Below are 14,066 nucleotides of genomic sequence, written 5' to 3' on the forward strand. Positions count from 1 at the left end.
TAAGAAGAATTTTTATCTTCTTTTTTTTTTTTTGGGTTTTTAAAGGGTTATTTTTAGTTAATTGGGTAGGTTTGGAGCGATTGACAAGAACACATAATTGCATCATCGTCAAAGGACCCCACATGCATACCATATTTTCCGGTGATTTATTAGCAGTGTTCACTTTGGATGAGCGACAAAGAAGAAAAGAAAGTCCATTTTTTTCGATGGCTCTTTTCTTCTTTTTCTTTTTCAAACATCCCTTCGAGAGAATCTTATATGAATCTTATAATATAATAGACTCTCACCACGTGTGTGTGAGAATTATTCTCATTTTTAAGATGAAAATGGCAATAAAAGGGTAAATAATTCCTATGGGAATACTTTATACATTTACTCTTCATCTTTTTGTGGCTGAACCAATCATGGCCTAAAAATGTTGTACCAAGTTGATATTTTAAAAAAAAAATGGGATCACCAGGAGAAGATTCTTCAATCATTTTTCATTGGTAACCCTTTTCTTTCCTAATTAAGCATTTGCCCTTTCAGACCCAAAATAAATAAATTAAATTCCCTTAAAATAGTTTCTATTACATCCTGTAAGCATTTCACGTGATTGCAAGTATAAAAATGGGGGAAGCGAGTACAGTAGGACACAATTGGGTTTTATAGAAATTGGAGACCATAAACAATGACCTAGTTTTCTATCAATATACACGCGGCTGAAATATAATAACACTTCGACGAAAAAATTGAGGGGGTTTTGAATTGGGAAGAGATTGGGCATTTTTCTGATGCCAATAAAGATGAATCAATAGAGAGTGTTGTATGTAAAGCAGGTGGCAATAATGGAAATAACGCAAATGAAGAGGGAAGGAAGTAGGGTGACATTCAGGAGCTTACTCTCCCCCAAGTATCCAGCCAGAGTTATGGTGGCATCTGCAACTACTCGAGCGAGCGTCCCGGCTTCTGTTGAAAGTAATCCACCATTGTAAGTTCCGCGGGAAAGCCTCGATGACATGACCCTAGAGAGAAGTGACAAGTTGACCCCTGCATAAACGATGGTTGCACATATGAGTGTATGAGAGAGGACTTCTTATGTGCTGCATAAACCATTTTGGAAAAAAGATTTACTGACGAAATTTAGTGCATTTGATATTACTTTACATGTTCTAAGGAGTTTTCAGAAAGAATGGTTCTTCGTGAAGTCGTACTGTATGCGAATCTCAAAGAAAAGGGGCACAATTAATCCCTTAAAAGGCGAGCATAAGGGGATATTGTCTGATAGTAAGACAACAGCTGAATTTTATTACTACTAAAATCATGAAGGTTTTAGGCAATACTTCTCCAAGTGAGAACAGAAGAATTGTATGTGTGACTCCTGCTACATAAAGACAACAGCTGAATTTTATTACTACTAAAATCATGAAGGTTTTAGGCAATACTTCTCCAAGTGAGAACAGAAGAATTGTATGTGTGACTCCTGCTACATAATAAACGTTATTCTTCAATTGCTAAGAGCTCGTTTAGTAATATCTCTGTTTTCTGTTTTCCATTTTTCGTTTAAATTCAAAAAAACAAATATAGGGAGACAGAGAAGAGGAGGAGAGAAATTAGAAAGGTGAGGAAGAGAGGAGGAATTTTAAACTAAAACGTTAACAAAAAACATCATTGTTCGGAGTTTTATCTTTTATGTAGCATTTCCCTTCATTTCTATAAACCAAAAAGTAATTGAATTGAATAAAAATATATCACCTTCCAGTACTTCGGCTGAAACAAACATGATGAGCCCTGAGCTGACATATTGTACCACAGAGTATGGATTAAACATATGGAAGCTCATAACTATGCCTATGCAAACCACTATTTCAGATGCTAATAAAATTTGCCTGCAGTCAGGTCAACAAGAACAAATCCATCAGTGAGCAGGACAAATATTTATGGAACTTTCAACTAGCAACTATAAAAGAGCACTGTACGTAAAGAAAGATTGAAGGTATTCTTCCTGTGAAAAATTACCTGTCTTCAAACATGTTGCTGATGTAGCTCCCAACAAGAATATTTACCGGAAGAACGGTTAGCCCAAGACAGAAAAGAAAAATTGCGACTTTGCTAGTATTCCAGCTAAAGTAGTATGTGGTAATAACACTAGATTCTGAAAGTAAAATCTCCATTGCATACTTGAGCATGAAATATATCAACAATTGAACCTGTTGAAACCACAGAAAAGTAGAAAGGGTTTATGTCCCAGAGATTTAGCAATGCAGGCAGAAGTGGAGATATAACATTTCAAAGATTTAGCACTAAAGATAAAATAACAAAATACACAATAAGAATAAAAAATTGAAAGCATCAACTAGAGTTAGGTGAAGGCAGACCTCCAACTATTTTCATGTTAACACTGACGTCAAAGATTCAGATACATTTAATGGAATAATTGAGCTGTGAAACTCATTGAAACTCAAAATCAGTGAGATACCTTCACAGAGGGTGTGAGTAGTCGATATGCTGATAGAAAAGAAGTGGCTGGTCGACGGGTCTCCTCCGGTGCTTCTTCACTTTCATCTATATCTTGGTCACCGTCTTCATCTTCTTTCTTGTCATCAGAACTAATGAGCAATGGTTGTTTATGACCTTTCTCGAGTGCATCGTTTTCTGTTGTTCCTGTCAATTACATGACAGATAATTATTAGCTCCCACAACTGCAACTACATGGTTTGCATCCGAGAGATGCAGCAGGAAATGGCTCATCACTACTCTCATACAGCATAATTCACAATCATGGGTACGTGGAATAGACCCCCTGTAAATCACACTTATGTCTCGGTAAAATTATAATTATAAGTCTCATTGACCCACCATAGATTTTGATACTGAAATCAACAAACTTGAGTTCAAAGAACTGCCCACTTATCAAGGTCTAAACGTCTGAGTCGGTGCCACAGACCAAGTCAACACCAAACTTAACTAACATTTTTTTAAGGGTCTGAATATGTCAAGCATGTTGAAAACAGTAATGTTCAAGGATATTTATTATCCATACCAGCTTATGAAAATCAGTAGCAGCAACTTTCTTTCCTATGCACTAACAATATGATTACTTTGAAGCTTCAAGGTTTCCCTCAAAAGTCAAAAGACCTATATCCTTATTATATAAAATTTTCTTTCTAAAAGAAAAAAGACATCATTCACTAGACTTATTATTGTCAGAAGGACACCAGAGTGATAACTGATAATGTGTTTGTAATAACATTCTCAATACGACAAAAGAATGTTTGCCGAAATAAAATGAGAACTATTGCAGTCAAATTAGATTAAATCTATTGCCTCCTAAGAAGATTAAGATTTATGGAAAAGACACAAAAAAGCATATGTTCAAAAGATAAACCAACCACTGATATGAGTCAACATACCACGACTTGATTCCTGTTGTATCACTTCATCTTCACGAGAAGGTTCTTTGAATGAGATGCACAACCATATCAAGTATAAAAGCCAAGCTATAGCCATAACCCAGCCAGGCAGAGTGTTTTGATTGAATGTAAGCTTGTAAATCTTGAAATCAGTTTGAAGTAAGCCAGCCAGGGCAGGACCACATGCCATTCCAAGGGCACTAGCACTAACAAAAGCTGCTGAGGCCTGCATACGGATTTTCAGTGGTACACAATCACTGATATAACGCCTGTTAACAGCTCTAGCAGAACCGAATCTGAAATATAGAAAGCACAAAATTTTCAATTTATCTGATTATGTACTAAGAAAAAAGCTTCAAAGTCTTATTGCATTACACGACTCCTAGTTCAAAGTTCAATCTGAGTCCTCAAATCATAACATAATGATCTCTCATTTTTCATCTTTGGGTCACAGAAATGAGCTTCAGGTCTCCTATAAATCAAGAAACATCTCAGACTTCTTGGCCTAGGCAACAAACAAGGTGTTGTATGTAAGATTGTAACAAACAACAATCAGCTCTAGCTTGTTTGGTAACAGAAAATCCAACCCTGTCCAAAGAGTCCGCAAAATGAAAATTTGCCTACTAGACCTCTTTGTTTTATTTTGTTCCGTATTTCATGTAAAACCAAGTGTTCTTTTTGGTTTGCCTGATCAATCTACCACCTGACATCAGTAGACAATTCAATGGGTGGACATGTCCAGGCCTCGAGTCTTAAGACATTTTATGTTTACCTTGAGCAGTTAGTACATCTAAATCTATAAAAAAAATAAGTCACCCTTTTTATACATCGAATCTTGCCTCAATTCCATTTGAAAGCCTTGTCTACTTCCAGAATTAAACCAAGTTCACATAACCTATAACAAATTTTTAGACATTGCACATGCTTCCAGAAAAGTCTACTTTGATCTCAAATCGAAAGATGGAATACATCAATATTTCTCCAAGTGACCAAGAAGCCAGAGGGAGAGAGTTAAAATACTAAAACCTATGTGTCAAAAGAACAGAGCTAGAAGAAATTATACCACAAGACTAAAATCTGACCACGTTTTGTGACAATTGTTACTGAGTCAGCTAGCGTCAATTTCTACAATTGAAAATGAGTAGAGGAGTTGCAAGTTTAGGTTTTAATCGAAGCTGAGCAATTTAAAACTTCCTAAACCACCACTTTCAATGAAATACTATTGCCATATTCAAAATAAGAATCAGAGGAAGAAGTAGAAGAAGTAGAAGAATTACTTACCCACACAAAAGACGACCGATCAAAAGAACCCATATTGAATTAAGATCATAAGCCATAGCATACAAGGTATTTCCCGCAAAGAGAACAATACTGCTAAATACAAGGGGCTTGAAGTATGACTTATTTGACCATGCACTAAAATACACTGAAGAAAACACCTGTGCAACAGCCATCGCTCCAATCACAACACCACAAACAGTTGCTGCAGCTCCAAGGCTCAATGAGTAGTCATCTGCTGTAGGGACAATAATATATGTATTGACCATATAAAGAAACGTGTTCACTAAGTTTAAGAGAAGTGACATAAAATGGTATCTCTGATCATCAACACGCTCCTCAACAGGAGTAGGCAGCTCATCTTCCTGCACAATCAGTGCATGTTGTCCCAAAAAGCTTAGGAAGTTTGTTGAATGGGTTAACCTGTCCACAGCTGCTCTTACTGAATCAATGACAGGATCCTGCAAGTGAACCCTAGTAAACATTATCATATATTACCAACATCTTGATTTCTTCTGACTCAAACAATAACATCAAGTTTCATGCATGAAAACATTAAGAAAGAAAGAAGAGATCAAGGCATCAACTATTAATGAAACCTGGAGGGGAAGAGCAGCCTGATCGTATATTGATAAGTAGCTTCCCTGTCGGTCCTGAAGTTCATGAAGATTACGAGATATAGCTCCCACAACAGCCCCTATTCCCTGCAAGATTGTTAGACAGGGAGATATCATTTACACAGAAACTACAAGTTTGCAGTTGCTAATAATATGCTGAAAGTAAGTTTTTAGTCGCTACGTTATGTATTGTCATTCTTTCATGCCCCCAATATTCTAGAGCTGCACGTAAGAACTTACATAAATGGAAATGGCAAGAACTGCATCTAGAAGCCTGTTCAAGTTTTAAAAGTTCAAAAGGAGAAAGGGGGTGAAAAGGCCTCTGATTAAACATATTACCACATGCTTGAACACTTGCTGCAGCTGTGAGTAAGGATGATTAGCACGAGTTTTGACATAGTAGTTAGTGAATCTATAGCCAAACCGTTTATCAAACTTCTTCAGTATCTTACGCAGACCAGTAGCATTAACGTCAACAAAAATGAGAAGCTTCAAAAGATCACGGGCCACTTGTCTATAACCTTCTCGTAGTTCAGATATTTGGGATATATCAGGTTGCTCCTGAAGAGCGTCATGCCGTTCTCCAAGCTTGGCTATTCTGCTCGCAAGTAGCCCTTGTTGTTCCAACAGGAAAAGGACGATCGTCTCAATCTGATATTGTAATAACAAACAAGAGAAACACATTTGTTATTCACCTCTCCTGAATAACAGCAGAACTCAGATTGTCCAGAATAAAAAGACCATATAATGCAATGAACTTCCTGGTGATACATACATGTACATATCTATTGATCATCCAAAAAGAGGACATGGATATATGTGTATATTTATAGAGAGTGCCCAGGTGGATTATAACAAGGACACAAATTATCTATAGTTTTTAAAAAAAAAACAGATGCAGATATTGACTCTAAATGCGATTGTGAGTGCTGGAGTACAGACATATATTCACCATTATAGTATTCATAAACAAGCATGGATGACCCACACACCTGATTATCCAGCATTCTTGAAAAGTCCTTTAGGACATGCCTCCGGTCTAGTGTTCCATCTTGAATTTGTTGACCATAGTGTTTTACTTTCTTTTTCATAAGTTTATAATTGATGTAATACCTGGATGAAACAAGGTATGGGCAGACAACCATAGGAATTTAGAATATAAATGGAGAAATATTGTACAATGGCATTGACATGATAGGCAAATCTACACATATTCATGTACAATACCAATCCTTTTTTATTAGTGATACCATATATATATATATGACACATATTGTTTCTTACCATATTAATGGTACCATATATCTGGGTAATAGATATGCGACACCATCCAAAAACACAAACCCCAATGCTCTCTAAGTCGTTTACTGTTATTAATGATGACACATATTGTGTGTATGAGTGTGTCAACCAAAAGAATCTATATGCCCACACAGATTACCCCCATAAAATCATTTATCCTCTACACCATTGGTTATACGACAGATAATCTAATGGTCTAACAACAAGAACATCCATAAACAAATAACATATGACGTATTAACGCTTATTTAACAGCACTGCAGGATTTTCAATTAAGAATCAGGTTATAACACAACAACATGCTTGTCATCAAAGATTGCCATCATTTAGACCCTTTCTTTTATTCCTTTACCCCTTCCACAAGAGAAAACTCAAAATTTCTGTCACAATGAATCCTATACTAATGATGCATACTTCAATAAGTGAGAATAGACCAAACATACCCCTGCCATTCTTGAATTTGTCTTTCCTTCAGCTTTTTCCCAAAGGCAACCATTTCTGACTACAAATTAATAGCCACTTGCATTAGCAAAACAAGAAGATGAAGTGAAAACTACCACAAGAAAGAAAGGAGAAAGAATACAACTTCTCTGAATTCAATAACAAGTTGTTTCATTTTAAAAGAAACAAGGAAGATAAAAATGCTAACAATTATAATTATTATTGTCCACCAGAGAGGTTGCCTATACAACCAGCATTTTTCTCCCAGCCTGAGCAATGCTAATGAGGATTGTACGTTAATTCTTCTGGCTCCAAACCCAAGTGATAGGCCAATAACTTATATACATCATTCAAAACAAAACAAAAAAACGAAACTTTTTTTATATTGTATAATTTGAAGTATCATTGTCATACTAATCTGAATGCAGTGGAGCAACTAAACTCAGCTCAGCTCAAAATATGCACATAATATATATGTATATATAGATGAGTCAAGAAAGATTTGTTCCACGGAAATATAGATTAGACCACACAACATTTCCACATAATTTCACCTGACCTCTCATAGGGCTATTCTCTTTCTGTTCTATTTTTTTCAATCATATATCCCCTCTTTTAACCGCATATCAGAGAATTCAATCGCCTTGTGCCTCTGATAAGGTGCATGCATAAGCCACCCAGACATAATTTACAATAAACCTAACATTCTTAGAGTGCTTTAAGAAATTTTCATTGACTCTAGTGTAGATTATACTCTCCTCATGCGCACCCTATTATCATAGACCGCCCACTTTGACCAAGTCTACACTCCACACAAACAAGCCTACGGCCAACTTTAAGTATCAGGACATCAGCTGATACGGATGTCACCAGCTAAACTTAACTTATCAAAATAGACAAACTAATAATAATAATCACAATAACTAATTTTCATAAAAAATCAAGATAATATTGAATGATTTATACTACTTCCAGCAGAAAAATTAAGCTTCTGAGTGAGGAACAAAGAAAAGATAAGCGGCTCTTCTAAAAGAAATCTCAGAAGCAACAATTCCAACAGAATAATGAAAAATATATATATATAGCAGTACAAAAAAAATATTTTAAAAAAATTTCAAATAATGCTCTGTTTGATTGCCTACAAAAACTCGTAAAAGAAAGGAATACAGATTCGAGCTCAACTCCAGCAATCTCAGCTTCCAGGCTCCGAATAAAATCACAGCGAAACTAATTCACCGAGCGAAGTATAACACATGGCTTCGAATCTCATTTCGCTCGTATTTTCTTCCGGATTCTCGGCAACCAAACAAAGCAAGAATCCAGGAATAAAAATACACATATATACAAGTTCATATAATACATATTGCGAGAAAATAGAATTACCGAAAGTGAATTTCGAACACCGGTTGATGAAGAAACTTAGATGACCATCAACGAACACCGCCTTGAACAGAACAAAGCGAGAGCGCCTAGCACGGCATGCTTCGGACGCAGAAAGCAAGTACAGAGCAACGAAAGCGTTTTTCGAGTGGTTCGAAATCAGAAAGATAAGAGCAATGAAAAGCAAAGTGGAGAAGATGGAGAAAGCTCGGAGAAAAAACTCTGCGAGAGAGAGAGAGAGAGACAGAGAGACAGAGAGACAGAGAGATGCGTATAGGTACGGGAGAGAGTCGTGTATTACACAGAAAGATCGGATCTTTGTGAATCATTTGGGGCATAATTGTAATTTGAGAATAATAGCAAATGGGTAGAACACATAAAATAATAATAAGTGGCTGCACTTGCACAGGGTGGTATTGGATTGGATGCATGGAGAGCCCAAATTTATTTCTTTTTCTTTTTATTTTCTTTGTCGGAGGGGCCAAATCTAGGAATTATTGTTTGTACTATTTTTGTATTTCAATTTATAATTATGGGAGTGATTCGGATTGACTCATTTTAATATTATGTATATTATTATTATTTTATAAATATATATACGTGGATGTAATAAATAAAACAAATAAGATTAATGAACTGTAACACCACTTGTCAGATCATGTTGATGAATTTTCGTATTTTACCTTTGTGTGCTCTAAATGCTCTTAACTAATTGAGCTAATAGTAAAACAATTCAAAGGATTTAAAAATTCAACGCATATATATAATAAGACCATCCATATTTTAGAATTTTCAATGTACAAACAATTGATTCTATTTTTGTAATTGTCATGTTTTGTCCCCATTGAAAATATGTGGTCATAACCAAGGTGGTTGGTGTGAGTGGTTCAACACTCTCATTCCTTAAAAGAGGTCAGGGGTTCGATCCCCGCTCTCGTATGGAGTCACCACTTTGGCCAATACTTTATCCCTTACGGGCCCATCCGGTGTGAGCGGGGATTAGTCTAGGTTGTGATTAAGGCTTAAAGGTGCCACCCATAATTGGAGCCCATCCAGGACCACATCATAGTTCAAACAAAAAAAAAATATATGTGGTCATCAGTTATCATTTTAGGTGTCATTTTTTTCCGTACGTTCCCATTAATTTTGGTCCTTCTATTTCCTTGCAAGTTGCTTAAACAATAATGATGTGAGATTGGGTAGAAAAATAATGGTGTGACATGTTTTTCCTCGTTTTCCTGCATAATATAATCTCAACATTTTCTTCGCCAAAAGGCATAAAGGACATGTGACATGTAGTAGATAAGAGCCAAACCGATTCATGTGCAGAAAACTCCCCACCAATTATTTTTTTTTGGGTATATAGGCTCAGGCCACCGAGTGTTTTTGAGCCCATGATGAAATATTTCTGTTTAAGTTTCAAAACGTTATCTGGTGTTATTAATATTGCATAAATTATAATAATTATATATATTAGTCCCGATCTCTTGGACTACAGGGGTCCAAAAGATTTATGGTCACTAACCGTTGGATGTAAATTCAACGATTCACTCACTCTTGCACTCATTTTAAAAAACTTTTTTGAACTGTTAGATTAATATCCAACGATGGGTGACCACAATCTCTTGGACACCTGTGGTCCAAGAGATCGAAACTGATATATATATTATCATAAGTCCTTAAATATTACTAACATTGTTCATATTATATAATATGTGTATTTATATTTAAATGTAACACCAACAAATAGTGTTAATTAATATAAATATATGTCGTTTTTTAGAATATCAACTTAATATATGGTCACACTAAAAAACTCATCTTGATTTGATTCATTGCAAGCCCAGAAAAGGCAAATGATATTAGGGGAATGCTAGCAACCTTCTCTCTAACCTTCTCCTTTGGATCTTCTCCATTTTTTGCTTGACATGTGTCATTCTCCTTACACTTAAAACAATGTCATTAATATATTATACAAGCTAACTTTTGCTTTCCAAGTTTACCCTTATTAAATATATTCAATTTATCCAAAAAAAATTCACAACTTTCTTACCATCTTATTATTATTTTTTTCACGTAATTTTTTTTTTTAAAAAGAAAATGTCTGCTTTTAAAAAATAGAGGAAATTTCCCTTTTTTTTCTTTATTTTAACACAAAGGGTTTAGATAGAAAAAAAAAAAAAGTCTAAACTTGACGTTAAAAAAAAGGGGCATTTTCTCTTTTTAAAAAAAGCAAACATTTTCTTTATAAAAAAATAATTAACGTTAAAAAAAAGTTAATAAGATGGTAAGAAAGTTGTGAAATTTTTTTGGATAAATTGAATACATTTAATAAGGGTAAACTTGGAAAGCAAAAGTTAGCTTATATCTATATTTATATATATAAAGCAAAAGGCAGAGAATGGTGAAACATTCAAAATACCAGAAAATGCCCTTAGTTAATGCAAATATTAAGAATTGAAATTGTTAATTAAATGAGGATAATATGATAAATTCACACTTTTTCATATTTAAAAAAATAAAAATAAAAATAAAAATCAAATAATGGATCCTATTTTTATGGAACACAACTACCCATTATCTTTTTTAATTCTAAAATAAATTTAAAAGTTTAAAAAAAAAGCCTCTGCAGGCGTGGAAGCGCGTGTAGAGAGGCTAGTAATATATTAATGACATTGTTTTAAGTGTAAGAAGAATGACACATGTCAAGCAAAAAATGGAGAAGGTCCAAAGGAGAAGGTTAGAGAGAAGGTTGCTAGCATTTCTCATGATATTATAAGAAAGTGGAAAACAACGTGGCAAAACGACAGCATTTGCTTCCCTACTACCACTTTTAGCCATTTCCTCACGTGCTCTGCAACATAAGACGTGCAATATTTTGAAAAAAAAAACAGATATGCAATAAAATAGTAATAAAAAAAAGATAATGATATGCTTGCCATTCCCAAAAAGGGAATTTTAAAAATACACATATACTTACAAAGAAAATGGGATTTATGGACCAGCAAATAGTGAAAGAGGAGGAGGCAATTTTATTTTTTCTTTATTTTCAAGCTTTTAAAAAAAAAAATTAATTAAAGAATAGTAAAAATTGACGTTTAGCAAGTTAGTACAAAAAGGACTTCTTTCATGCGTTTGCACTGTAGTTTACTTTACAGGGCCGTTTGGTTCATGGGAAATGAGGCTTGGAAATGGGAATTCAATTGCTTTCCCATGTTTGGGAAGTCCAGGCATGGGAAACGGATTCCTAGCACATGGGAAAGTAGGGGGGAAAGTGAAGCCCCCTTCTTAACTTGGGTTTTGTTTTCCCTCTTCATGGGAAAGTTTGGGAAAATGAGCCAACATTCAATGCACAATTTTCATGATTATTTTGTCCCTATGAACAATTTATAATTACAACGTATCATTAAATACATTCTTTTTTTTATTTGATTTAATATGGGTATAATTGGAAAATTATACAAATTTAGTTTTCCATTCCTACTCAAAACAAACATGGGAAAGGAAACAAAGTGAAATCTCCCGGTTGCTTTCCCAACATTACCAAACGCGGGAAAGGAATCTTTCATTCTCATTCCTTGGGAAATGACATGGGAATTGATTTCCCCTCAAATCCATTCCTTGAACCAAACGGGCCTACAGGCATATGAATTTTTAACTATCTATTAGTGAACGATAGTCGTTCTTTTCTGGTAATTGATAATCACAAGTGGAGGTTTTGTTTTTTAAAGCAGAGATAAAGTGGAAGTTTGGCACAATTGTCTTAAAGGTAAAGTTATGATTATTACGATTATTTTATCTTTTAAGTGGCTCATTAAGACTTTCGTAAGTATTGTCATTATGAGGGCTTTCCCATTTGGGATTGCTTTTTTTTTTTTCTCGTCAAAAATCTGCTTCCCTTTAAAGTTAAGCATTTTAGGATGATTGGTAAAAATATAATATCCCGATTATTTTAAAAGCAATGACCTTTTAACAGCAGCTTTTAGATGTAGGCTCTATGTTACTTTTCAAAGTTGTTTTCAAAAGAATGAGATATGAGCCTTTAATGAATTTTTTTAATTCCCAAAATACCGTCATTCATTTTTCAAAATGACACCACCTCCACCTCCACATCCGACTCCACCACGTCCACCACCACCTTCACCACCACCACCACCACCACCACCACCACCATCGCCATAACTGCCACCACCATCACTATCACCACATGATTAACGCATAACACTTTCAACATCATGTATATTTTAGTCATTACTCATAATTATAACAGTTTTATACTAAAATTTACCAAACGGTTTTAATATTACTTTTTGTACTAACAGCACTTTAAAAATATTGTTTATCCAACATGAAGCTGCTTTACTTTACAACTAATTATTTTCAAAGCACAATAAAAGTAACTTTTTTTAAAAGTGATAACAACCCCAAACTAACCCTTATAATTACCAACCAAACCAAACTTTTGGTCTTTTGACAAGTATGACAAAGGTTAGCAGCCTTTTGTTTTTTCGGATTGAAGGTTAGCCGCCTTTTTGTATGGAAGTATCATTTGGAAAGAACTTTTTTTTGGTTGAATTCGCTAATCAAGTTAATACATTATCAATATACTTTGTTTGACCTATTACACAATTTTTCTTATGATATGAACGGTTTACTTTTTAGGTCGTCATTGAAAAATCGTTTATGCAAATTTTCACTCAAGTTATCTAACTATGGCCAAATAAATAAACGAACACAATATTTTCAATAACAAAAAAATATTCTCAATAATAATTATGTGGCTAAGCTATTTTTGATTTGGATGAAATTTTATATGAATGATATTTGAATGAGCACCTAAATATTGAACTGGTCTGGATTATGAAATTACATCGTTGAGTAAGCTCAAATGAGTAATAAACAATGTATTAACTAACTAGTTAGTTTTATATATATATGTGTGTGTGTGGGATTTCCCATTAAATCAAACAAACGTAGTAAACCTAATTAAGCGTCCTCCTTTCTTGTTCTTTTTTTTTATTTTTTATTTTTACAAGTTAAAAAGTGCCCACCTTTGTAGGCATAGGTACATATTGTATTGTGCCTAGTGGCATGTATGTACATAGTTAGATAGCTAGGTAGACCAATTCAAGATGAAATTGGGGAGTATGGATGTATATGCACAACTAGAAAGGTGGAGTCTAGAGATGGAAGGAGATGGAGCTGATATCTATTTGATTCAGTTCAGTTAAACAATGGGGAGAGAGAGATAGAGTAAATAGTGAAAATTCATATTTACAGTTACACCCATTCAACTTGAAGAGGTCTTTAACCAATTTAAATTTGGAAGGAATGTAGCCAAAAGGGGCAATGAGAGGTAAGCTACCTTAACATTATCCATAAAAAAATTTCTGTAAGAGCTTTCGAGCTCGATCATTAGCATAGCATATAAGTATGTTGTGTGGTATTCATAGGTGAACCCGTAAATGTTAATGAAAAAGATTATGATGGATTGGCGACTACATGATAGGTGGACCCTAAGTTAGCCTTGTGTTAGGGTAGTTAGATCATCTATAATTGACTCCCTAAACCACTTCCTTAGACAAAATTTAGGGAGAAAGTTAGAAACCTCACCTCCAACCATGCTCCCTATCCAACTCCTAAAATAGGGAGACCT

The 14,066-nt window shown here is 34.6% G+C and overlaps 1 protein-coding gene across 2 annotated transcripts; it reads right to left on the reverse strand.

Annotated features, from left to right (window-relative positions):
* Window positions 1–522: 522 nt before the first annotated feature.
* LOC110748146 (SPX domain-containing membrane protein At4g22990) lies at window positions 523–8,706 on the reverse strand. Of its 2 annotated transcripts, none has more exons than XM_021948184.2 (11): window positions 8,414–8,706; window positions 7,033–7,087; window positions 6,280–6,400; window positions 5,627–5,938; window positions 5,270–5,374; window positions 4,674–5,131; window positions 3,393–3,688; window positions 2,459–2,643; window positions 1,999–2,189; window positions 1,735–1,868; window positions 523–1,029 (listed from the first exon to the last, which is right to left on the reverse strand). In XM_021948184.2, exons 2-11 carry the CDS (start codon window positions 7,083–7,085, stop codon window positions 791–793), a joined length of 2,094 nt encoding a protein of 697 aa, XP_021803876.1. In that variant the 5' UTR covers window positions 7,086–7,087; window positions 8,414–8,706; the 3' UTR covers window positions 523–790. The 2 variants fall into 2 exon arrangements, with proteins under 2 accessions (XP_021803876.1, XP_021803871.1); XM_021948179.2 differs by having other exon boundaries at window positions 7,033–7,091.
* Window positions 8,707–14,066: the final 5,360 nt, after the last annotated feature.

This window comes from Prunus avium, chromosome 5 (genome assembly GCF_965620075.1).
Source record: "Prunus avium chromosome 5, drPruAviu1.hap1.1, whole genome shotgun sequence".
NCBI classification, from domain to species: Eukaryota; Viridiplantae; Streptophyta; class Magnoliopsida; order Rosales; family Rosaceae; genus Prunus; species Prunus avium.

Bases quoted from the DNA above. Each gene is read 5' to 3' on its own strand.
- LOC110748146 (XM_021948184.2), bottom strand. From the start codon at position 7,085: ATGGTTGCCTTTGGGAAAAAGCTGAAGGAAAGACAAATTCAAGAATGG. The intron at 5,132-5,269 runs GTTTCATTAATA...GTTCACTTGCAG, and splicing joins AGGCTGCTCTTCCCCTCCAG to GATCCTGTCATTGATTCAGT. The intron at 2,644-3,392 runs GTATGTTGACTC...TGTAATTGACAG, and splicing joins ACAACAGGAATCAAGTCGTG to GAACAACAGAAAACGATGCA.